This window comes from Squalius cephalus (assembly GCF_949319135.1).
Source record: "Squalius cephalus genome assembly, chromosome: 15".
NCBI lineage: Eukaryota > Metazoa > Chordata > Actinopteri > Cypriniformes > Leuciscidae > Squalius > Squalius cephalus.
This window is the reverse complement of record NC_137136.1, coordinates 10,614,389-10,639,729: the sequence shown is the minus strand read 5'-3', so window position 1 is coordinate 10,639,729 and position 25,341 is coordinate 10,614,389. Positions and strand designations below refer to the sequence as shown.

General features: G+C 36.4%; 3 protein-coding genes across 4 annotated transcripts; 1 reads left to right on the top strand and 2 right to left on the bottom strand.

Annotated features, from left to right (window-relative positions):
• Nucleotides 1-606: 606 nt before the first annotated feature.
• kiaa0319 (KIAA0319) lies at nt 607-14,111 on the top strand. Its single transcript, XM_079895886.1, has 21 exons — nt 607-889; nt 1,238-1,346; nt 1,878-2,587; nt 3,615-3,771; nt 3,890-3,988; nt 4,064-4,161; nt 4,266-4,353; nt 4,456-4,551; nt 4,640-4,772; nt 5,099-5,327; nt 6,999-7,122; nt 7,211-7,340; nt 8,626-8,774; nt 9,786-9,937; nt 10,034-10,172; nt 11,420-11,579; nt 11,730-11,866; nt 11,985-12,107; nt 12,518-12,608; nt 13,119-13,210; nt 13,409-14,111. Exons 2-21 carry the CDS (start codon nt 1,298-1,300, stop codon nt 13,579-13,581), a joined length of 3,129 nt encoding a protein of 1,042 aa, XP_079752012.1. The 5' UTR covers nt 607-889; nt 1,238-1,297; the 3' UTR covers nt 13,582-14,111.
• Nucleotides 14,112-14,243: 132 nt separating this feature from the next.
• aldh5a1 (aldehyde dehydrogenase 5 family, member A1 (succinate-semialdehyde dehydrogenase)) lies at nt 14,244-22,752 on the bottom strand. 2 transcript variants are annotated; one of them, XM_079895888.1, is made up of 11 exons: nt 22,656-22,752; nt 22,019-22,273; nt 21,253-21,336; nt 20,981-21,151; nt 20,766-20,882; nt 19,265-19,408; nt 19,030-19,173; nt 17,861-18,019; nt 17,427-17,590; nt 17,076-17,134; nt 14,244-15,635 (listed from the first exon to the last, which is right to left on the bottom strand). In XM_079895888.1, exons 2-11 carry the CDS (start codon nt 22,241-22,243, stop codon nt 15,424-15,426), a joined length of 1,479 nt encoding a protein of 492 aa, XP_079752014.1. In that variant the 5' UTR covers nt 22,244-22,273; nt 22,656-22,752; the 3' UTR covers nt 14,244-15,423. The 2 variants fall into 2 exon arrangements, with proteins under 2 accessions (XP_079752014.1, XP_079752013.1); XM_079895887.1 differs by lacking the exon at nt 22,656-22,752 and having other exon boundaries at nt 22,019-22,649.
• An 880-nt stretch (nt 22,753-23,632) lies between these two features.
• elp6 (elongator acetyltransferase complex subunit 6) lies at nt 23,633-25,312 on the bottom strand. Its single transcript, XM_079895884.1, has 7 exons — nt 25,021-25,312; nt 24,852-24,930; nt 24,707-24,777; nt 24,509-24,633; nt 24,184-24,388; nt 23,930-24,085; nt 23,633-23,840 (listed from the first exon to the last, which is right to left on the bottom strand). The coding sequence occupies exons 1-7, from the start codon at nt 25,072-25,074 to the stop codon at nt 23,718-23,720; spliced, it is 813 nt and encodes a 270-aa protein (XP_079752010.1). The 5' UTR covers nt 25,075-25,312; the 3' UTR covers nt 23,633-23,717.
• Between the last annotated feature and the right edge of the window lie 29 nt (nt 25,313-25,341).

The following is a 25,341-nucleotide window of genomic DNA, read 5'->3' as shown; positions in this document are numbered from 1 at the left end:
TTTTTATCATAATAACATCTGTGTTTAATGATATAAGTAAAAAATATAATAAATATGTAATATAGTAGGCCTACACATAATTAGCAAATTTACAAACATTCTGAAAAGGCCTTAGCCTACTTCAGCCAGCTGCTAAACCCCGCCCCTTTTTTAGCTCTCTGTTCCAAGCGGTTCCAAGTATCATCAACGTCCTTTTAAAAGTTTTTGGTTATGATGATATGTGCAATTTTTGGAGAATTTTTAAGGTGTTTTTCAAAGAAAATTGTGTATAATGGTGATGATTGTTGGTTGTTGTTGTTTTCTCTAACCGCATGTTTTGGAGTGTGGTCAACATAATACTAATATATTATAATTAATAATGATAATATACTTACTTATTTTTAAATAATACAATAATATAATGGTTGTTGTTATTTCTGTGACCACGTTTTGAGGTGTGGTCGACATAATATTAATATAGTATAGTATAATTATTAATGCTAATACAATAACGTATTTTATAAAAAAAAAATACTTAAATAATATAATAATAATTAAAAAAAAGAAAAAACGTAAAAGAAACTTTCTACTTGGCATCAAGGGATGTGATGATGTGGTGTGGTGGTGTGTTTCTGCAACATCACAGAGATCACGTCACGTGTCTCCCTCCGCCCTGCTGCTCGTCTCTGTTTGCTCTCTGCTGACACTCCCTCTCGCAGACATACACCTCAACATCTCTCTAGCAATATCATAATCATAATCTTCATCTCAGCATCACTGCCACAATAGCAGGTCTTCATCCCAGCATTACTCCAGTATCCAGCGCAGGTTCGCTATGGAGCAGCAGTACGGAAGATGATTCTCGATGCCATGGAAACAGATGCTTGAATAAGAGCGTCACATCCCACGGGTACAGATACAACTCACAATAGCAGCGCACATTTTTTGCTGTTGACTTTCTATTCAGTCCCATTGTTTTTAGTGGTTTGCTTGTTTTATGTAACAAATTGTGTTAATTTTGGTAAATAATAAAATGTAACATCGCGGATAATAGTGTCACATGACATTTCTCCAGAGGTATCTAAGCCCTCAGGGCCGGTTGCTGTGAGGGGTAGAAGTCAAATAAAAAAGACCATGCAACAAATGGCATCTAGCTTTAAATTACTTTAAATTACTATTAATGAATTAATGCTTCTGTAATGTTATTATTGATCTGTCTGTTTGTGATAGCCTTGCGTGTTTTGTCTCCTCTTTATAGAAAGTTTGAAGAGGTAATGACGGTCAAAATCCATTGCTGTGAAAAGGCAGCAGTGTCATCATGAACGTCTCACCAGTTCTCTCACTTGTGCTGCTCTTCTGTATCAGAGGCAAGTATATTTCTGCATTACATGTCACCACTAAAACAAATCTGTACCATATGAATGTATATATTTTTAATGGAACAATTTATTGTAGCTTTAGACAAAATTTTTATATAATATTTGATACTTCAGGCTTTCATGACTTATATAGTATGATAAAGTGAGAGTATGGAGCTCACAGTCAAGGAGAATGATAAAAAAAAAAAAAAAGATTTATGATTTAAAAAATAATTTATGATTTAACCAAGGAAACCTAAGTTGCCCAGTCCAGTAGATGAAAATTCATTTAGTAAGCTGCCATTTAAACATGACTTGAGGACATGAAAGACACTGAGAGAAAATCTAGGTGATAAATGCACATAATCTTTTCCATAAACGTATATTTTAACTTCCTTTTTGTTCTTTCAGATTTTTTTTTGGAGATGCTGCAATACTCTGTAGAGGCTTGGTTGTGTAACGTCTTTTTGGACTACTGAATCAAAAATGACAAACCCTAACATTTATTTCATCAGGCATTTGTTGTTTGTTTTGATGCAGTATCGGGACAGTGCTGGCAGGCTGCAACCTACACGGAGAGCGTGGTGTCTCCGGATCTGAGGAGCAGCAGTATTTTACGGGTTCCGGATGTATCGTCTATGGCCCAGTGTGTGGGGGCCTGCTGTGGTCTCCTGGGCTGTGACCTGGCCTGGTTTTTTGAGCACCGCTGCTATGTGCTCAGTTGTCAGCAAAAAGAAAATTGCCAGCCGAAGCAAAGACCTGGTACTGACTCTCTCCTGGCCTTTTTGCAACGTGGGCCCCCTCAGACACTGGTTCTCCAATCCTTGGTCCGAGGAGAGTCTTTCCCAAACCACTGGCAGCCTCTGCCCAGGCACAGGGGCTCTGAGGACCATATGAAGGACCTTGCCTTGTTGGAAGGCATTCAAGATTTGGACAACACTGATGCTGAGTATGCTGAGAGTTTTCGAAGTTTGGATGAAGAAAAAAGAGCTGAAGACAGGGATGGCACAACTGTAGAACAAGAAGAAAGCCCTGGGCTATATGCTTGGCCACTTGTTCAAGGAAAAGAAGAATTCAACCAATCAGAAACGGAGAGAGTTGCTGAAAGATCGATGACAGTGCAGGGCTCTCTTGAAAGTAGCTCCTTTCCCCCAAGTCACTTCCCAGAAATGAGAAATGAAAGCAGATCATCTCTTATTGAAGCAGAATCCGATGTTACTCCCCAAACAAACACTGCACTTAACATAACGGTGAGTGTTGGTTACAGATTAATGTATATAATTTCCAGACACCCTAAAGACATTGGAAACAGACAGGTATATACTGTAAATATTATATAGACTACTAGACCCAATAGTTTTGGGTCTATTTTTGAAAGAAATACTTTCATTAACTTTTACACATTAGACACATTAAATACATTTAAAAGTGTCAGTAATGACTTATACATCGTTACAAAAGAGTTCTAAAATAAATTATGTTGCTTAGAACATAAGGGGGGAGGGGGGGGGGGTGTATCATGGTTTCCACAAACATATTGGGCAGACAACTGTTCTCAACTGTGGACTATTTGTATGTATAATATATGCCTACAGTATATCAGGTAATATACAGTAATTTTATAATACTAATATATATATATATGTGTGTGTATAAATATTTCTTGAGCACCAAATCAGCATATTGGAATTATTTCTGAAGGATCATGTGACACTTAAAATTTGAGTAATGGCTGCTGGAAATTCAGCTTTGCCATTTTCAGGAATAAATTATAATCAAATAGAAAAAAAACTGATTTTAAATTGTAATAATATTTCAAGATATATATAATTTAGAATATTATAATTAAAGATGAAAATAATTTAAATTGAACATACATTTACACATACTGTATAAATATATCATAAAATTGACAAGGCTGTTGGCAGCAATCAGCAATGAAAGGAACTGGCTTTTCTCTTATAGATGGTATTAGTTGCCAGTTAATCATCATGACTTGAAATGTCATGATTCTATTTTAATATTGTGGCGTCATTGGGAAACATGGTGTCTCAAATGTACTCTCACTCTGGCCAAGTGCTTAATCAGTCTTTCATGTCTCATCTGCTGTGTCAAATCTTGTGAAATTTGTAAATAACACTTCATCATTATCCGGTTAGAGTCATATCATTCACATTTTATTGCCTTGTTCTGGTGTCCTGTACTAGTCCATAGACTCTGGTTGACATGGGTGACAACAGTAGAGTTTGGAAAACAATGTTACTTTTATCATTAAAGGTTGAAGAAGACCCACACAACATTTCGTCTGCAACTGTTTCACCTAATGTCCTGCAAGACATCAGCACAGAGCCCTCGAGGTTCAGCACAGTCAGCAGTTTCTTAAGTACTTCACCCAGCACTGAAGCCACATCGCTGATGATCACAGAAGAGCCAGGTACTACAGATGTGTTACTGCATTATTTCTAATTATTAGTGGTGCTTACTCATGCAAGCAAGCATCACTATTTTAATTACTCAGATTAACGTTAGTTTCACACACTCTCTTTGTTCAGAAAGAGCCCTGTCTGTGTCCATTAAAGGCCCCGTGGAATTAACACTGCCTCAAAATACAGTTGAACTTAATGCTGCTGTTAATCCAGATGACACTTCAGGTACTGTATGGCCTTCTGCATTCCTGAATCGTAATTAAGCATTTACTATTATGTTGACAGTGGCTTTTTCCTCAGAGGTTCCTTACACATATGAATGGACTTTGGTAACGTCTCCTGATGGACACCACGGGGTGATGGAGGGGCACCACAACAAGTCTGTTAAAATTTCAGAAGTGAGACTCAACTCCTGGCCACTTTCCGTATGAGTGCCAAGTGATCATTTAGAAGATAAGACTATGCTCTTTTTCTAAAAATATCTTTGTTTCCTTTATTCCAGCTTTCCATTGGTGTCTATGCTGTCCGAGTGAGTGTGAAAGCACAACAAGCGCATGGAGAAAGTGCTGTGAACTTCACAGTACATCCTGGTATAACTTCACCCCCTTTAGATCATAATTTGATATTATTTGCCAAGCATACTGTATCTACATGTGCTTTATATGTGAACAGGCTTACTTTTCATTCTGCAGCAGTGGATATAAATAAGCCTCCTAAAGCCGTCACTCTGCCCAAGAGCCAAGATGTGCTTCTCCAAGAAGGTTCCATCTTCATTATTAATGGCAGTCGTATGTAGCTTGTTTTGTCCATTTCTCTCAGATTTTCTTTAGATCATTCATGAGTTTGTAACCAAATGTGCATCCTGATGCTTCCCAGAGAGTGTGGATGATGTTGGAGTTGTCAGTTACCTGTGGGAAAAGGTGGACGGCCCTTTTTGGAAACCTGAGGGGGCTGTTGACACACCTGTATTACAGCTACAGAATCTTTCACCTGGAGAATATACCTTCAAGTAAGTTTAACCTGTCATACCCGACTTGCTCCAAGCAGATTCGAACCGGGGTCTCCGGCGTGGGTGTGGGCGCTAACAAGGACACTAAAGACCACTTTATACACCACAGGTTTACACACACAGCTCTTCCTGGCCAACGTCTGCACATTGCATAAGGACTTAGCTAAGTTTGTACTGTAACAATAGGCCTATGTATTGTGTAATTTTCATTCTTCATCTACGATTTGATGTTGAAATCTTTGGTGGGCGATTCCTCTGGGGCTTTTTTAATTTGGCTTGACCTCATTAACTCAATCCTGACCTGGTTTTTGCTTGTCCTACATTAGGCTTACAGTATCAGATTCTGATGGACTGACTGACTCCAGCACTGCCACTGTAAGGGTCAGCAGCCCAAAAGATGAGCCTCCTCGGGCCAGACCAGGCAGTGACCAGGTCATCACCCTGCCTCTCAACCACCTCACCTTGTCGGGTAACCACAGCACCGATGACCATGCCATTACCAGTTACCTCTGGAGTCTCCATCCCAGAAGCCTGACCCAGAAAGTCACTATGCAGGTAATTAGATCTTTATTTTACCCAGTGGAAAAATGTGTTGCACTGAAGTGAAGAACACTTACTGGAGTTTGTCAGTGATGTCTCAGATGTTTATCCTAAAATTCATAAGAAGAAATAAAAGATAAAAATAAATGAGACAAATAGAAATTGGAAAACAGGGTAGAACTTTAGGTAACACTATTTTACAGTGTCCTTACCATAGTAATAACAGTAAATTATGCATAATTACATGCAACTAACCCTCAACCAAACCCTAATCCTACCCTAACCCTATAGTAAGTACATGTAGTGTGTTAATATTACTCAGTACTTAAATATATAATTACACTGTAACAATGACACCTTAAAACAAAGTGTAACTGAACTTTATTTTACAGTCCGGTTCCCCATCTTCATACTATGTACTTATTACAGTAATTACAATAACTGGGTAATAAGTCAAGTCAAGTCATCTTCATTTATATAGCGCTTTTAACAATGTAGATTGTTTCAAAGTAGCTTTACAAAGATAAGCGTATAATTAAAGGTAATAGAGATTGTTTTGGCTTTATAGTGGTTCTTTAATAAAGTTATTTTCCAGCTAAGGTTAGTTTTGATTGATTCGCTTCCGTCGCAACGATCATTTGTTATTAAATTAGGGGCCGCCAAGACGACACCATTCTCTCTACATAGACTTTAAACACGAACCTGTGATAAGCGCTGATGGCATTCACATGCGCATTAAGAATTGGTTCTATAGTTATGTGCGTTTGAATATATGTGCGCAGGTTTGGAATTCTCTACAAACCAAGCCTAAACAAAGTACTGGTCTTTCCTTATAAATTTTGATACAGAATTTTATTTTATTTTATCACTTCGGGGTAGGTACGTGAAATAATAACTAGGTACTAACCCTGAACCTACCCCTAAACCTAACCTTTAACCATGTATTTTATCAGTTAAGTACACTGTAAGTACATGTAATGTAAAATAAAGATCAATAGAAAACAGAAGTAAATGAGACAATTGCTGTGAGAGTAAAGAACTGTAAAACGTAATGTTAACTATAATATGTTCAGAAGAGATTGTTGTCAAATACTGGATATGAATCATTACATTTTTCATTTTATATGATTCAATGGTTCATATTATAAATGATAACATGATGCATGCAGTTTCAAAAATCAGGAAAATAAATCCCAAGTCTTAATTCTCCATTTAACCTCATTGCTACCTCTGAGAAACAATTGATTATTAAACAATTGACATTCAGGTTGCAATTCTAGGCGGGACAGTGGCTCAGTAAGTAGCGCTGTCGCCTCACAGCAGTCCCGGTTCAAGTCCCAGTTGAGTTAGGAGTCTTTTCTATGTGGAGTTTACATGTTATCCTTGTGTCTGCAGATGTTTCCTTTGGATGCTCACAATCCAAAAACATGCAGTATTGGTGATTTGGAGATGCTAAATTGTCTCTGTGTGTGTGTGTGTGTGTGTGTGTGTGAGTCCCAAGTCGTGTAATGGGGAGGGTTAGTGAAAGAACTGGCAACCTACCCCGGAAAAATCATTGTCAAGAAAATGAATGGACAGTATCTTGTGAATGGCAAGAAATGGCCATAGAATCACCAAGAGTTTGATATGACTGAAATGGTAATAGATAGATAGCAGTTGATGTTTTCATATGCTATGTGTTTTCAGGATGTGGGATCACCTTTCCTGCAGCTCTCTGATCTCCAGGAGGGTCGGTACACATTTCAGCTGACAGTCACTGACTCCAGAGGTCAACAGGATTCAGACACCATCTCAGTCACTGTGCTACCTGGTAAAACAAACCCACCACACCAATCAGATTCAGTGTGTATAAAGAAAATCTATACATTCTCTATAATTGAAATTTTGTTGTGTGGTAGCAAACAAAGCACCAGTCGCTATAACAGGGCCAGACAGGCAACTCTTCCTCCCAGTCGACAGCATCACGTTGAATGGCAGCGACAGCACCGATGATCAGGCCATCAGCAGCTACCAATGGGACATGATCAGGTACCAGTATCATTCTTTTAACGTTGCTTCTTTACAATGAACTGGATGAACTGGTTCATGAACGAAATTATTTCTTTGTAAATACATTTAAATGTAACACTTTATTTTAAGGTGAAGTAGTTGCACGTTACTACATGTACTTACATAGTAATTAGTTATTACTATAGTATTTACTATAGTAAATTATGTATAATTACAAGTAACCCTAAACCAAACCCTAACCCTGTTACTCTGTAGTAAGTACATGTATTTAATTAATATTACTCAGTACTTATTTGAGTATGTACAATGTAACTACGTCACCTTAAAATAAAGTGTAACCCATTTAAATTATATCATATATCATTATATATTATATTTTATACAAACATTTATTTACCTACACCTACTTATTTACTGTTCAAAAGTTTGGGCTCTGTAACAGTTTTTATGTTTTTGAATCTCTCTTATGTGCACCAAGGCTGCATTTATTTAATTTAACGAATTCATTTAATTAAAAAAAACAAAAAACAGTAATATTGTGAAATATTGTAATAATTTTTAATAACTGTTTTCTATTTTAATACATTTTAAAATATAATTTATTCCTGTAATGGCAAAGCTGAATTTTCAGCATCATTTCTCCAGTCTTAAGTGCCACATGATCCTTCAGAAATCATTCTAATATGCTGATTTGCTGCTCAAGAAACATTTATTATTATTAGTAATGTTGAAAACAGTACGTTTTTGTGGAAACCGTGACACATTTTTTCAGGATTCTTTGATGAATAGAAAGTTCAAAAGAACAGCATTTATTTGACAACGAGATGTTTTGCAATAATATAAATCATATTTACTGTCAGTTGAATGCATCATTGCTGAATAAAAGTATTAATTTCTTTTTTTAAAATTGTATTAACCCCAAACCTTTGAACCGTACTGTACATAGGCATTTTACTAAAATATATTTAAAAAAATAAATCTAAAGCACAAAATGTCACAGGACATCTGGGAAGCATTGAAATGTTAAAGAACCATTAAATCATATTTATTAAACCAGTTCATTGAAACAAACTATTCGAAAAAATGTATTCATGAAAATAAGCCAAACTCTGTAAGTAACTGGACAAATGTGTCATATTGTCTTTAAGAATGCTTCAGTAGAATCTGCTCTTGCTTAACCCTGTCTCATATTTCAAAACACATTTCTACATTTTCAATCACCCTTAGTGTTGCATGAATAGTAAAGGATTTTGGTGAAAATTGTATTGATGTGCCATCACCACTCTCCTATGTAACGGTGAAGTGGCCCTCCAGGCTTGAAGATAAAAGATGCCAGTAAAGCAGTTGCCATAGCAACTGGCCTGAGATCTGGGAATTACAAGATCAAACTGACTGTGACAGATCAGCAGGGAGAAACAGACAGCGCAGTCCTGACCGTTAGCATTAAAGAAGGTGAGCAGAATTATGTAAATGGATAAATATAAGTAACACATAATATGCATTTCTATAATTTAAACACTGACATTTAAAATGCATGAATGTCATTGCATTACAGAAAATAGAAAACCAACTGGAATTTATTTTAACGTATAGGAGCTCTTCGCATGGTGGTCAAAAATGAACGATTTATTCTTTTTTTAATTTCCATGAAATTAATGTACTATATTTTAGTTCTATGTTTTTCATTTAACATTTTGTATTTTAAGGGGATTTTATGGTACTAAATTATATTTATGTGGTAGTTGTAATCCATTTATACACTTTTTGAGCATAGTCCTAAAAATGAAATATTCAACTGAAACTGTCATAAATCTTGAATGCTTTGGAGCACAGACTTAAGTTTGGTTTAAAGAATGACGTCACTCTTGACAGATTATTGCTGAAGTGAAAAAAAGTTTTAAAAAGTTGTAGAATTTTTGCATTTATTATAAAAAATGCTAATTTTTTTAAAAACAATTATATGAAATATATATTTTCCAAAACATGTTTTACTTTAAAACTGGTAGAAAAGTAAAGCCATAAATCTAAACAAGATGTGTTCCAAATTTAAGGTTGATATCTCAAAAAATTTGTTTTTAGTAAGATTTTGTTTGGGCGCACTACCAAACGTTTTCACTAGATGAAATTCGTTGCCCATTCATTTCCAATCCAGTCATTTTTGACTGCGAGGAGTACAAGTGTGACTATTTTTTCAGGACCATTTAACCGTTTCGAATAATGTAAATTGTTCACATAGCAAGTGCCAAAAGTTTCGTACCATTCCGATGAAGTAAAAAAATTCTACAACAAAAAAAAAATTTGAGAGCACGAGAGAGTTAAAGAAAGACATCACAAGAACACCTTTCAAGTGAAATATTTCACAAAAAAGAAGGTTGTCTGACTTTAAATGACAATACAATAGATATTCTGACAAAAAGCGTTCTAGGACGTTTCCAGCAATTCAGGATGTTGTGAAATTCACAGCCAAAAGCCTTCCACTAGTGGCCCATGCCAGCGGCAGCCACACCCTCACTCTGCCCAACAACTCTCTGGTGCTCAGGGGCTCGGTGTCCAACAGCGGAACAGCAAACGTGTCCTTTCTCTGGGTCCGAGATGAACAGAGTCCTGCTGCCGGGGTGAGTGAGTTATTTGTACACCATTTACTGTGGCTCAGTGTTTTACCTGATGATCTCTCTCTCTCTCTCTCTTGTTTTCATATCTTTCGAGAGTAGGATGTTTTATATGGCTCAGATCACGAGGCCTTCCTTTACCTCGCCAATCTGGTAGAAGGAACGTACCTATTCCAACTCCGGGTCACTGATGCCCAGGGCCGCTCGAACATGGCTACGGCCACTGTGGAAGTGCGCCCTGGTAAGATATTACTCATTCATTGTAGAAAACAGTTGCTAGATATTTAAAATACATCATTTATTTGGCATGTAGTATAGGATAAGAATACACTGCTGTTCAAAAGTTTGGGGTCGGTAAGATTTTTAAAATTATTTTCAAAAAAGAAGCTTCTTTTTCATATATCTGATTAAAAATACAGTAAAAACAGTTATATTCAATAGGAATTTTTATTTTTTACAAATGAAAATAATTATAATAAACTGATTTGGTGCTCAAGTAAGACTTCTTATCAATGTTGAAAACAGTTGCGCTGCTTAATACTTTTGTAGAAACTATGATACATTTTTTCAAGCTTGACCTGGACCTAGTCCAGTTTCACCTCTGTGGATCTAATGGGTGGAGGCATCGAGTTATGGGTAGGATTAGGGTGTGTTTGGAGCCTCTAGCTCCACCCATTACACCCAAATGACATCAAGAGAGGGGGAGCTGGACTTCACGCTCCACCCATGGCTTTGCAGTGAGCAGCCTCTCTTTTTTTCAGGATTCTTTGATGAATATAAAGTTCAAAAGAACGGCATATTTTGTAACATTGTAAATGTCTTTATTGTGACTTTTGATCAATTTAATGCATTCTTGCTGAATAAAATAATTAATTTCTTTCAAAAAATTAAATTTTACAAATGAACCTACAAACTTTTTAATGGTAGTCAGGAATAACATTAGAATGATGTTATCCTTAAACAAACCATATCAGAATATTTCTACCTCCATGTAAACATTTAAAGGGATAGTTTACCCAATGAAAACTCTATCAATAATTATTCACCCTCATGTCGTTCCAAACCCGTAAGACTTTCATTCATCTTCGGAACACAAATAATCTGAGAGCTTTCTGTCCCTCCATTGACAGCTACGCAACTACCAATTTGACGCTTTAAAAAGATCATAAAGAGATTGTAGAACTAATCCATGTGAATTGAGCGGTTTATACCAATTTTCTGAAGAGAATTGAACGCTTTATATGACAAACAGATTGAATTTAGGCTTTTATTCACATATAAACATTGATCAGCGCACATAAACAGAAGCTCAACCGAACCTGCCTGACACACGAGAACAAACCTCTTGCGGAAGCTCAAACTGCTGCTTAACACACGAGAATGAACCTCATTGGTTCTCCACTTACCACAACTGATGTGTGAGTTAATGAATGTTTATGTGAATAAAAGCCTAAACTTTTGTTTGAAGCCATTGATATTTGTGTGCAGATCCACGTGAGCGAGAGGAGGTGGAGCTTGAGCTGCAGGTGTGTGTGGCTCAGGTCAGCCAGTTGCAGAAGGACACTGTAGTGAGACAGCTGGCCGCCCTACTGCACGTTCTGGACTCAGACATCGCACTGAAGGGCCTGCACGGCCAGACAGACATCAGGTACTACACACACATTAACCAAACTAATCTAAAGGATTAAACTCCAAAACTCCATTTTGACATGTGTTGTTCTTAAATGAAGCATAATTATAATTACTAGAAATTAATCCTAGTTTAGTTTTAACGCCTAAACGTTTTTTTTATGTTTAGCACAGTATTTAGGTTCTCAGTGCAGGGTCCTGATGGTACGATCCCAGGCCCAAAGCTCACTCGTCTGCTGAGAAACCAGCTGTTGCGAGAGAAAACCGACTTCTTGCTCTTTAAGGTCTTAAGAGTGGACACAGTCAGTGAGTGACTTGATTTGTTAACTTTTTTCCATTTAATTTCCCTAACAACAAATGGTAAAAGTAATTTATATAATAAATTAAAAAGCTTTATGCAGACTTTCAGTTTTGAATATTTCAGTGTGTTTGCTGCTGTGTTCTGGACGTGGTCAGTGTGACCCCGTTACGAAGAGCTGTTCCTGTGACCCTCTTTGGATGGAAAACCCCATTCGCCGTTTCCTTGAAGATGGCGAGAGCAATTGCGGTTAGTGTGACCTCTCTATTCTATCTCCAAATAAGGCAAATGTGTAAATGAGACATTTTAAATAAGTTCAGACCTAAGGTGTGGTCATCTGTGAAATTTTGCGTTCAAAATCAATTTATTTCAATAGGAATTTACGCAAGCGGGAGTTTCCTGATTTAGATTTTGCATTGGGTTAGAGGTTGGGCCCGCAAATTAACAGAAAGCTGTTTGGTTGGAAAGTGATTTTTGTGTGAGCGGTGCTTCATGCAGTGCTATTGACAATGTACGTTTTATTCCCACAAAATGTCGGCAACGTGACCACACTTTCATTGGTGCTTTCTGCTGCGCTAAATTATATAGACATGAAAAAATCTAGAATGATTGACAGCAGTGGAAAGGCTGAGGGCTGATCTTCTGTCTCCTCCCTGCAGACTGGAGCGTGCTGTATGTCACAATCTCTTGTTTGGTGACAATCATTTTCCTCTTGTCAATCAGCTGGATTTGCGTCTGCTGCTGTAAAAGGTGATAAAGATTCTATTACTGCATGTAAACAAATGGCCTATTCAAATGTGTGGTATGAGTTATGTCAGTCCTACAAGTCCAGTATTAAAGGGATAGTTCAGCCAACAAAAAAACAAAAACATTTTGCCATTGTTTACTCACCCTCATGTTGTTTCAACCCCATACAACTTCTTTTGTGGAACAAAATTATGTTTTAACTGCTGTTTTCCATCAAAAAACTGAATATCACATTTTTAAACTTCAGGATCAACACAAAAGCATCATAAAAGTGATCAATTTTGCCACTTTTAAACAAATTTTGTCAAAGCTATTGTCTTCAGATGACTTTGAATATAGTGTACAGGTTGCTCTGTATGGACTGCTTTTATATTTTTGGTGCATATGTACTCATTCACTTTCATTATATTTAGTGGGCATTTGTTGTTCCATGAGAAACAATGACATAATGGTGATTTTGTGTACTTATGGTATGCATATCTTTACTCTATACTTTGTTTTGCGCTGTTTTAGAGGAAGACGCACCAAAGTGAGAAAGAAAACCAAGTATACAATACTGGACAACATGGATGAACAGGAGAGGATGGAACTTCAGCCGAAGTATAGTAAGTTTCAGACCTGATTTCTTGATTAACTAATTTCATGCTGCAATATTGCAGGGAGGAATGAAGACAGACATTATTGCACTCATTGGAGGCTTGTATTTTTAAGTGGTTCGCACCTTTGTTTTTTTTTAGAGGCAGACCATTAGGTTTGTAATTGTAGTTCATTCTGCATTCACTTTTCTTTGTTTGTCATTTTAGATATTAAACACAGGAGCACAGAGCACAACTCGAGTCTGATGATGTCAGAATCAGAGCTGGACAGCGAGCAGGACAACATTTTCAACTATGGGAGAGCCGATAAAGCTCGGAACAGAGCCAATGGAGTGGTCAGAAATGGAGACACTCTCAGCCTTTGTCCTGTGGAGGGTTGAGTCTCACATGGACAAATAGACATTTCTTCATGGTGGATAGTTACAACGCAACGGTATTGTTGAATATTCCACAAATTTAGATAAAGACTGGCTGAATGAATTAACTATTAAATGACTACTGAATGCAGTTGGTCTTGCAATGAATAATCATGGTTTGCTAAATGATTCAGTACATTTAGTTTTTAAGTTACCAATAGCATATACAATCTGAATATAAAAAGACGTGCATTCAACTCGCAGTTTTCCTCAGTACTGTATGTAATGCTTGTATGTTCAGTGACACAGTGCAAGCAATTTACTGGTTATTTTGGCTATTTATATGATGCTTCAATGATCAATTTTAGGGAGAAGCTGCAAATAACTGATCTATTACAAAAGCAAAATTAAAAAAGAAAGCAAATATCAATCTTCTTTATGCAAGAACATTTTAACTGTACTGAACTTTTTGAATGTTAATGTGCCTGATTAAAATGCACACTTTTTGTTATGATTTTTTGGTATTTGTAGTCTTGTCTCTGATACTGTACTGTATCTTTTTAACGTTCTGGTTTTACAAGCTTTTAAAATTTCTGCTTCAGCTGGAATTGCAATAGAAGCCATTTGTACCTGGCATATTGTGACGAGGAGATGCATTTCTTACATTTTCTTCTTTGTTTTAATGCAGCTGGAGATGAAAATAAATAAAGACGTGGCACTTCACAGAGGTTAAGACTGTTTTATAACTAACATAAGAGTTAAATATTTATAGTAGCAGTGTCAAATGTCATGAAACAGTGCATTTACTTAGTTTAGCTGAGCCATTTCATCACTAATAGCAGAAGTTGAAATGTCCAGAGATAAAGTTTCAGCTGTATTTATTAGTCTTTACATCTTCATGCACTTTTCTGGAAACATTTCAATCCTAAGTACGAAAATTAACATACTTCTAAACATACAGTTTACAATACAATTAGGTATATCAATTGAGAATTAATATTTACAACAATTAAAAAAAAATTGAGGACAGTTTCATTAAAAAAAATACATTGGCACAACATTTGGCCACAATGACAACTTTGTTAACTTGCTAGACAAATCTCTATACTTCAGTACCTCAAATCAGAACAGTTTAAGCACCCAAATATATCCCATCATTTAGATTTCTACATTTTGCAGAAGCTTTTATCCAAAGCGACTTACAAAAGAGAAACAAACAACCTTCACAGTCAGTGTTTCATGTTTAGCAGTCTTACTCTATTTCTAGATTTACAAAAATAGAACACGTAGTAAGTTTAACATTTACACTATGGAATAGCATTTTATAGCAAGTTTGTGCTTTTATTTCTCACTGGATCAACTCCCAATCCCTATATTTGTACATCCTCAATCATAAATTGGGTTTGCTTATTTTTTTGTGCCTAAATGAATCAGCTACACTGCAAAAAATAAAATAAAAAATTAAACTGGGTAAAAAATAATTCACAAAAACTTTAGATATTAAAGAAATCTCATCTTACACAATTACACAAAAATAGGTTTGTCTTGTTTTAAAGATGTTTAGCTATTTTTACATAAAAATAAAGATTTTTTTTGCAGTGTATGTTAAGTCTTATTTCAGAGCAACTAGGTTACTTCAATCAGTTATGATGGACAGAATATGAAAGTGTACCACCTCTTTTTACAGTCATCAAAATGTCTCTGCTCTTTCAGAACATCAATTCTTATCGTCAATATTCAGTTACATCTAACTAAAAGAGAGAATGGTTCACAGTGTTTTGTAGATTATGTTTTTATGATGGTCTCGCTTGAATAATGGCACACTACAATTGTATTTTTTGCTCTAACCGCTAGTAACCATTGTCTTCAAGGAGAGAGTCCCCCAAAACACATGTACTTTACATCCAGATACTCATCAATGCCATATTTGGATCCTTCTCTGCCCAGTCCAGACTGTTTGACTCCACCAAAAGAGGCTTCTGCGGTGGAGAGCAGACCTTCGTTGACCCCGACCATGCCCACCTCCAACTGCTCGGCCACTCGCCAGATCTGACTGATGTCTCTGGAGTAAAAGTAACCTATTGAAAGAAAACAGTTTTGAATGCTATGCCACTGAAAATGACAAGAGCTAGCTGTTCTTGTTTGCTTTATTTACAGCCCTACTGCACTCACTTGACCATCCAGATACATTAGGGTACAATAGAGCTAAAGGAAAATGTGATTTTTGTGGTTCCATAATATATGATTAAAAAAAAAAAAAAAAAAAAATATATATATATATATATATATATATATATATATATATATATATATATATATATATATATATATATATATATATATATATATATATATATATATATATATATATATATATATACAGTGCAATGCATAAGTTAATACACCCATGCTAAAGTTGACTAAAAAGAGGAATAAAAAATCATATTTTGGAAATTGAACTTAATGCCTTAATTTAAAAAATTAGGAAAAATCCAACCTTTTAGGACACCAATTTTCTTTGTGAATGAATAATGTATCGTAAATAAATAAATGTTCTTCCTTAAAATACATGGTGCATAAGTGTGTACACCCCTATGTTAAATTCCCATAGAGGCAGGCAGATTTTTATTTTTAAGTATTTTTTTTTTATTAATTTTTAGGATACTATGCATCCTGATAAAGTTCCCTTGGCCTTTGGAATTAAAATAGCCCCACATCATCACATAGCATTCACCATACCTAGAGATTGGCATGGTTTTATTTCAGTTAGCCTAAAAGCTAGTTTGATTTGCACTGAGAGATGATCTTATGGAAAGTACTCCATGCCAATCTCTAGGTATGGTGAAGGCTATGTGATGATGTGGGGCTATTTTAATTCCAAAGGCCAAGGGAACTTTATCAGGATGCATAGTATCCTAAAAATTAATAAAAAAAAAATACTTAAAAATAAAAATCTGCCTGCCTCTATGGGAATTTAACATAGGGGTGTACACACTTATGCACCATGTATTTTAAGGAAGAACATTTATTTATTTACGATACATTATTCATTCACAAAGAAAATTGGTGTCCTAAAAGGTTGGATTTTTCCTAATTTTTTAAATTAAGGCATTAAGTTCAATTTCCAAAATATGATTTTTTATTCCTCTTTTTAGTCAACTTTAGCATGGGTGTATTAACTTATGCATTGCACTGTATATATATATATATATATATATATATATATATATATATATATATATATATATATATATATATATATATATATATATATATATATATATATATATATATATATTAAAAATTCTAATGTAGTCTATTGTACATGCCTTTCAACCAATAAGAAACACTCTAATCTTTTCAGCCATGTCTGATAATAAATAAACAGGCATGTGAGAAAAAGTGGCCAAACTCAAGACTGTCCAAAAAAAAAAAAAAACTTTGTAAACTCTGAAATGTAGAGACTACATAAGAAAAAAAAAAAAAAAAACATGATTAATTTGTACAGATGGACAAACCTGCTAAACCAACAGGAGAAGCATTGGCAATAGCAAGTGCCTCCTGTTCTGTGTTGAACCTGGAAAAGAAGAAAAAAAAAAACAGTCAGCAGCTGGCGGAAGACTCAACCAGATATGTTAAATCATTCAACCTGAAACATATCGCTCATTAAAACCTATTCACAAAACATGTTATGATTTTATCAATCTAAATATTTGTAAAAAAATAAATTAAACTTTTCACTCAAATTATGTTGATAATATATTGAAATCTGTAGATAGATAAATCTGTAATGGAAAATAAAATGTTTTAAATGACTACATTTGAGGTTAACAACAAGTTACATAATACAACAACCTGTAAATACTCACTTAACAACAGGAATGAGAGGTCCAAAGGTCTCCTCCCGCATACAGAGCATGTCAGTGGTGACATTGGACAGCAGGGTGGGCTGCATGAAGGAGCCCTCCAGCCTCTTCCCACCTCGAACTATGACTGCTCCCTGTGCCACAGCATCTGCAACCTGACCCTCCACCTGAGAGAAACAACAGCATTAAATCCTTTCATCTCAACCAAATTTCCTTCACATGATCTATCTGTGTGTGTCAGTGTTGCCAAGTCAGGCTACTTTTACACTGTTACCACGGGTTGTTGTTTAAGTTTAAGTTGCTTTTTACCCCCTGGAACGCCAATTAGGCTAGTTTTTGCCGTGATTGGGCTAGTTTTGATTAGCAATTGGACTGGTTTTGTTATGCAGACCTGGCAACCCTCGGTGTGTGTGCTGATTGACAGTGACATGAGGCACCTTCTCTGCGGCGCGGGTGTTGATGAGCGGCCCCTGTGTGGTGGTGGGCTCTGAGCCGTGGCCAATCTTCAGCTCGCCATCCATAGCCTTCGCCAGCTTTTCCATGAAAGCATCGTGAATCCCACTCTGCACCAAAAAGCGGTTGGAGCACACACAGGTCTACAGCAGAGATGAGAACAAGATGCGTTACGAGTGAGGAGAACAGCTGGTTACAAAAATGTCATATACACCATGATATTTACATGCTACTCTAAGGCAATTCAAAGAATATCATTGTACTGAATCCTGATGAGTACCTATAGTTCCACTATTTTACTCATTGTTTATGAAAAATATTCACTAAACTGTTTAGGTTAGGGATACACGATATATCGGCCACCATATAGGTATCAGCAGATATATGTTCATTTTAATGTTATCGTTATCGGCCCGATAAGAAAGAAGGATTATTTTCTTCAGTTGAGACACTTTAGATGCACATTGTTCGGCATGATGGTTTTTGAATTGCTTGAAATATGATTGGAATTACTTCATAAAGGAAAATACAGTTAATCGCAAGAAGTGCAGCACAAGTCTGTCATAGAGGCTACATATAATTATAATGAGAGCATTATAATTGTGTGCTTGGGACATGGCTTTTAATGGTGAGACTTTTGTAATCAGGCTCTCAAAAATTATGTAAACATTTGGATTTAGATTTATCAGCCAATATATTTGTTATTGGCTTTCAAATATAAAGAATTACCGGTTATCGTTATCAGTAAAAAATGTAATATCGGTGCATCCCTAGTTTAAGTGAATCTCAAAAAGAAATGTATGTGTCATATTTCTCCCCAAAATAAACAGGAAAAAATAGGAAACAATATTTTGCATAAATTAATTAATACTATTAAAATTTTTTCATGAAAATTAAGCACATTTTCCTCACAATTCCCATTAATGTAATGCTTAATATAATTTAATATAAAATTCATGAATGTAATAATAATTTAAATAAAGTTATTATTAAAATATTAATTTTAAAAAGATAAATATTAAAAAGAATTCATTCATCATGCTAGCAGATTTCTAAAATTTACAACAAAAATAACTAAGCAATAACTTTATTATGTACATTATTGCGATTTAAAATTACTCATACCATGATATAAGATTGAAATAGCATTCACCTGGCCTGAGTTCCTGAACTTGGAGGCCATCGCTCCAGCAACGGCTTTATCAACATCTGCGCTGTCAAATACAATAAAGGGGGCGTGTCCTCCTAACTCCATGGAGACCTTTTTGACCGTTCCTGCAGCATGTCTTAGTAGTATCTGCAAAAGCATTTACTTAGGCAATTACTAAATTATGGCGAACATTAAATGCTGACAGCACACATAAATGAGATGTTGGGTGGATGTTAACCTTGCCAGTGGCCGTAGAACCGGTAAATGAGATTTTGGCCACTAGAGGGTCCGTGCAGAGCAGCTCTCCCACAGCAGGGGTCATTTCTCTTGAGCAGGGCACCACATTAAACACCCCTGGAGGAATGCCAGCCTGAACCGACAACTAGATAGGAATACAATAGATTATAAATACTTTCATATACATTACCTATCAAAGGTTTGGGGTCGATAAGACTTTTTAATGTTCTTGAAAGAAGTCTATGCTCACCAAGGCTGCATTTATTTGATTAAAAATACAGTAAAACTAGAATTTTGTGAAATATTATTACAATTTAAAATGATTGTTTTCTATTTTAATTTATTTTGATTCATTGCTGTGATGGCAAAGATGAATTTCCCGAGTTAGCAAAGATTCAGTTTGTGATATACTCACTGCGAAGTTCTTTTTCGTTCTTGCTTAGAGGTAAAAATAAATTTGAAATACCTTTGCAGTGGTATACTGTTAAACATCCCAACACCGCCCACGCTGAGCACAGTTTAGATGAATATGTAAATATGCGCTGTGTGCTTTCTTCTCAATAAAAAATTAAACATACAACAAATATAACATAATTTATAAAAAATAAAAATAAAAAATTGCTCTGCAATTCGGCACTATTCAGTCGTCACATCACGTTAATTTATACCACTTTATACAATATTGTTTTAGAGTCTCCCTGTGGTAAAAATCAAGCTTTTAAACGTTGTTTATATGTCTATATATGTCTAGATGTTTCATCTCAAGGGGTTAATCCTCGCAATAAAGATATGTTAATAATAATATGGTGTTTTTAAAATGCTTTAAGACAAACCATGTGCAAATTCATAAGTCAACACCATTGCTGAGTAATTTCTCCTAAAAACTGAAATAAACTTAAAAAACTAAAAGCTGGCGTTTCTGACATCACAAACTACCTCGTAACCAATCATGCCAACGTGTGATCGTCAACGAGTGGATCTCTGAGCTGGTGTGAGTGAGTGCAGGCGGGGATAATTTGCATATTCATAGAACCAGGTATACTAAAGGAGGCAAGGGTGTAGAGTTACATTCAAGCTATTTTAAGGCATGAAGATTTTTTTTCAAGGAAAAAACGTTTAAATATGTCATTTTGGTGATCAAAGATGAGTTTTAAGTGATCAAATTATTGACTACAGGGGGACTTTAAAGCCACAAATAGTTGTTTAGTCATGTTATCTACAGGCCTACTGTAATTGAGATATTTATTCAAGAAATTAATTACAAACAGAAAGACGTTTAGTACATAGAAATTTCATTTCAGAGCAGGATTTGAGCAAACATCGTTCAACCGGTGAGCGTGAGACTGGGCGGAGTGATTTGGCATAGAGCTGAATATGGCACGCACTGGCATGCTCTGCTGAGAAGTGATAAAAAAAATTCAAATCTTGCTGACTCCAAACTTTTTTACGTAGTGTATCTATAATGCAGACTAGTTTAATGGCTTTAATGGAAACCGACAGACCTCAGCAAGGGCCAGAGCAGAGAGAGGTGTGTCCTCAGCCGGCTTCACCACTACAGTACAGCCCACCGCAAGCGCGGCGCCCACCTTCCTGGTTATCATGGCACTGGGGAAATTCCACTGTAGGGAGAGAAAGTTGAAAATCACAACTGGCAGTTTTAGTTTAGCTCATTGAACCTGATGGTGTTATGCTATCAGAACGAAGAAGGAAGTCTCACAGGTGTGATGATGGAAGCCACTCCCACCGGCTGCTTGAGTAACAGGATCTTGCGGTCCTTGGCTGAAGGTGCAACAATATCTCCATATACACGTCTGGCCTCTTCAGAGAACCACTCCAGAAAGGAGGCAGAATATGTAATCTCTCCAAGAGACTCCTTCATGGGCTTCCCCTGTACACACATATGTGTTATAACATCTCCTAAAATATGGATCCTTGTAAATGGACATGTTAAGAAGTTGTAGACTGTATGTAATAGGTCAGTATACTTACACACTCTGCTGTGATCAACTTGGCAAGATCGTCCCTGTGCTGAATGATGAGATCGAACCATTTCCGCAACAAAATGCTTCTTTCCTGCAAAGAGAAATCAATATGAGGAGAACTGATTTTTATATCAAATTAAATGATAACTTTGTTTATTTAAAAAATAAAATAAAATACTAAAACAGTAATATTGTGAAATATTATTACAATTTCTAATTCTAATATGCTGATATGGTGCTCAAGAAACATTTCTTAAAATCGATGTTAAAAAAAGTTCCGCCTAATATTTTTGAAGGAACCGATATTTTTTTTTAGAAATACAACACTTCTGTAACAATGTAAATGCATTTTGCAACTTTTGTTCAGTTTAATGCATCCTTGCTGAATAAATGTACTAATGCAACACTATGTAACTAGACTTAAATTATGCAACATATAGGTTGCATTTTTGTTTATTTTCAAGAGAAATATGACCAGTTTTTAAGGGAGAAAACAAGTGTAAACTAAAGTGAATATTTTTCTAAATAATATGTGGAAAAAGTGGAACTTTAGGTACCTTTGAGTACCATATAAATACCACAGTGTGTGTTATACACACACACACACACACACACACACACATACATATACATATACATATACATATATATATATATATATATATATATATATATATGCACCGGTTCGTTCTTGTAAAGAATTAAGTCCAATGCAGAAGAGTTAAATGACAATCCAGCAAAATAATAACATTTCCCACACATATTAATTTCACCTTGGCTGTATGACTTTTCCAAAGGTGAAACGCTTTGTATGCAGCATTGACAGCGTCTTGAGCTTCCTTAGTACCGCAGTTTGACACCTTCGCGATTTCTTCTCCAGTGGCTGGATCTAACACGGGGAACGTGGATGCAGCGGAGACCCAGCGCCCATCTATGAAGCCTTCAGTCCGCAGGAGCTGCGCTGACACGTCGAGGCTGTACGGCCGCTGCAGCAGCATGATGGGCACTGTGGGTAGGCCAGAGAACACCTGCCGAAGAATACACCGACCTCTTGAGAGATATAAACTGCCCATGTTAAAACCTGACAGGCCTAATAACACAACAGCTCTGTATGTTTGTCTGCAGACTGAGGCGTGCAAGAAGTCTAATATCAAGCTCAAACCAGTCTAAGAGGGCGGTCGCTTTAAACCATAGACTGTAAAAAAAAATAACACGTGATTATGCGCTTGTAACAGTATTTCCTTATTTAATTATGCTATAGACTCATATAATATAACGTTAGCTGAAAAAAATTGCTTCGTTAATTCCGCTCTTACTCTTAAAACGCTAAAGTCGGAGTGTTAAAACTGAATTATAAGACAATTTGGATCGTTTGGATTGCATGTTGCATACACTCTGCTTTTCACTCACTGCAAAGCAGGAAATTCTATCGGGTTCAAGAGACGGTAGTGGTGGAAGGCGACATTAGCGACGTCCGATTCAAGAAAGAGTCGGAACTTATTAACGAATCAGTTGAACCGGTTAAAAACGGTCCAAATGATTCGTACACGAGTCAGTTCGTTGAACCCAGACGTTTGGTTGAACCACACCAAATAACTTGTATTGACCACACAGTAGCCTTTAATATATCAGATTATTAGCCTCGAACCGAACTGTTCAAAGGAATCGATTCGCGAAAATGAATCTGCGTGGCACATAAACAACTCTGGTCTGTTATGGTTACAATCAACATAAGCTCAACAGCGCCTTCTGTGGCAACTTTACATAAGCGACTGTGCAGTTTAAACTACAGAAAATCTCGTATCGTAAATTAAAAAAATATATACCATGTCCTATTCTTGTGGACACCTCAAAGGAAGAATAAAAATGGCCTTCAAACAAGATAAAACTTGCTTTCTCCTTTAGTGAGAAATCATCCATCCACCGCTTTATCCTCTACAGCAGTGTTTCTCAACTCCAGTCCTCAAGACACCTCCCAGAATGTTTCAGATGTGTCCCTGTTCAACACACCAAGAAGCTGATGAGTTGAATCGGGTGTTTTAAATAGTGAGGCATCTAAAACACCAGGACTAAAGTTGAGAAACACTGCTCTACATGGCCGCAGGGATGCTGGAGCCTTTTCTAATGTCTCGGGCCACAGGCAGGGGACACCCTGGACACATCACAGGACTAGTCAGAAATCAAACATGTTCAAATATCCCCACAGTAATTATGGATTTTCCTTGAGCTTTGTTCTTGTGTCCCTTTAAACAAAAGCATTGACTAGCATCAAGCTCTTGATGTATGTTTGTACATTGAATGTTGATGCTTTTGCTAGCACCCATTTACTGCTACACAAAATGAACTCGGCAAGTAATGCAAACAACAAGAGAACAAAACAACAGCAACTGGTGATGTATTATATATCTATTTATTTACATGAAACAAACTACATAATTACATTATGTATGACTTAGACTTTCATTTGAAAACTTAGAGAACAGCACTAGAAGTCCCTCGAGCGAAAAATGATGCTCCTTTATCATGGACCTTAAAATGAAATATTTTTCGTGGGTTATGCATAGTCTCTCCACTCTGTCGCCACCAAACCTGCATCTGGAAAACATAAGCAAACATCAAAATGTCAGCTCAAATCAGGGCCATTTGTTACAGAGTATTAGTGGAGTTTTAACAATAAACCGCACCTGTCCATGTATGTCCCTGCAGTAACCTGTGGGTAACCCCTCCACATGTAATGCCAAGTTACACTGATGAACTAGTCCCCTCTGGAGCAGGTTTGCTCCCTCTTCATCATCATCTACATCCTCCTCCTCACATCTCACCAGTATTACCATATTACCCTAGACATCAAAACAAAAAAATAATGTCTTTAAACAATGAAGCATTGAATCAATAGTCTGGCATTATTTCAGTCACTGACCCAAAAACGCTGACTCACCTGTAACTCAGTGCACACAGTGGCTTGGCAGTAGAGGGTAAAGTCTAGTATTGCTCCAACAGTGACACCTAAACTCAGGAGCACACTGAGATCATCTATGAGTAACACTGGAGGACCCCATGATTCACCATCATCACGATCTCCATTCTGACTCACAGAAGTTTCCACAAATCTGAACAGATCTTTCAATCCAGCACCTGGGGACCTAGAAAAACAAAATGGCAAGACTAGTCTTTTTTTCTTTATATATCTGACTTAAACTTATAGGAAGAGGGAACGGAGAGAAATGTATTTAAACTAGATTTCCGGAGCATGCTATACATGCCTGAGATAACTCAAATGTTGTGTCCCCTGACTGCTTTCCTCCTGTAATATAGCTCCGATAGAGTCCTTCAGTCCTTCGAGAAACACTAGCTGGCCCTTCTCTCTTGCCTGGGCCAGACTCACTCCCTGCACAGAAACATTATGAACAAGTCATATCAATGTAATAATTCAAATGTCAAAATAGAGCAAATAGACTTACCAGCCTCTGACCGACAGCACTATAGTGGCTGAAGGACTGCACAAGACCCAGAAAACACACCTTACAGCCAGCTGGAAATATATAAGTTTAAAAATAAACTTATATTAACACAAGATTTCCTCACTGTGTACAGTAGGTCACTTACCACGTAAATAGAAAGACAGATAATGATGAATGAGGAATGATGCATCAGCTTGCCTGTCAGACACCAGGATGAAGTCACTCTACAAGTACAGATGACATCGGTTCGAGTCAATGACATTTTGTGAGTTACATTAAGCGTGTAAAGAGCTGTAATTACTATAATCAGTTACCGGTTTGAAACTGTCTGGAGTGGAATTGAGAATATTGTTCAATTCTGGAAACATGACTGTGAGAGATGAACTACACAACAGTTGAGCAGGATATGCTGGTGTCTTTTCTCTACTTCTAATTTTCTTCAGTATCGTATAGTAAAGGAGAAGAAAACGTGAGAATAATAATAATAATGTACCTAAAGTGTGCAATTACATCAATTGCTTTTACATTATGTACATATAAATATGAAGAAATATCTCACGCTTGCTTGCTGTGCTAGTAACGTGGGTACGGAAGTCGCAGTAGGACAATCAATCTGAAAAACGCGTTTCGATTGA

Excerpts from the sequence above, each read along its gene's own strand:
- kiaa0319 (XM_079895886.1), top strand. The coding sequence starts at position 1,298 with ATGAACGTCTCACCAGTTCTCTCACTTGTGCTGCTCTTCTGTATCAGA. Across the intron at positions 3,989-4,063 it reads TAATCCAGATGACACTTCAG|AGGTTCCTTACACATATGAA; the intron begins GTACTGTATGGC and ends CTTTTTCCTCAG. Across the intron at positions 9,938-10,033 it reads AACAGAGTCCTGCTGCCGGG|GATGTTTTATATGGCTCAGA; the intron begins GTGAGTGAGTTA and ends TTTCGAGAGTAG.
- aldh5a1 (XM_079895887.1), bottom strand. The coding sequence starts at position 22,318 with ATGGGCAGTTTATATCTCTCAAGAGGTCGGTGTATTCTTCGGCAGGTG. Across the intron at positions 17,591-17,860 it reads ACACCCGCGCCGCAGAGAAG|GTGGAGGGTCAGGTTGCAGA; the intron begins GTGCCTCATGTC and ends TGTTTCTCTCAG. Across the intron at positions 17,135-17,426 it reads CCTCTCATTCCTGTTGTTAA|GTTCAACACAGAACAGGAGG; the intron begins GTGAGTATTTAC and ends CTTCTTTTCCAG.
- elp6 (XM_079895884.1), bottom strand. The coding sequence starts at position 25,074 with ATGTTTCCAGAATTGAACAATATTCTCAATTCCACTCCAGACAGTTTC. Across the intron at positions 24,778-24,851 it reads TCTGTCTTTCTATTTACGTG|CTGGCTGTAAGGTGTGTTTT; the intron begins GTAAGTGACCTA and ends ATATATTTCCAG. Across the intron at positions 23,841-23,929 it reads GCAGGGACATACATGGACAG|ATGCAGGTTTGGTGGCGACA; the intron begins GTGCGGTTTATT and ends TATGTTTTCCAG.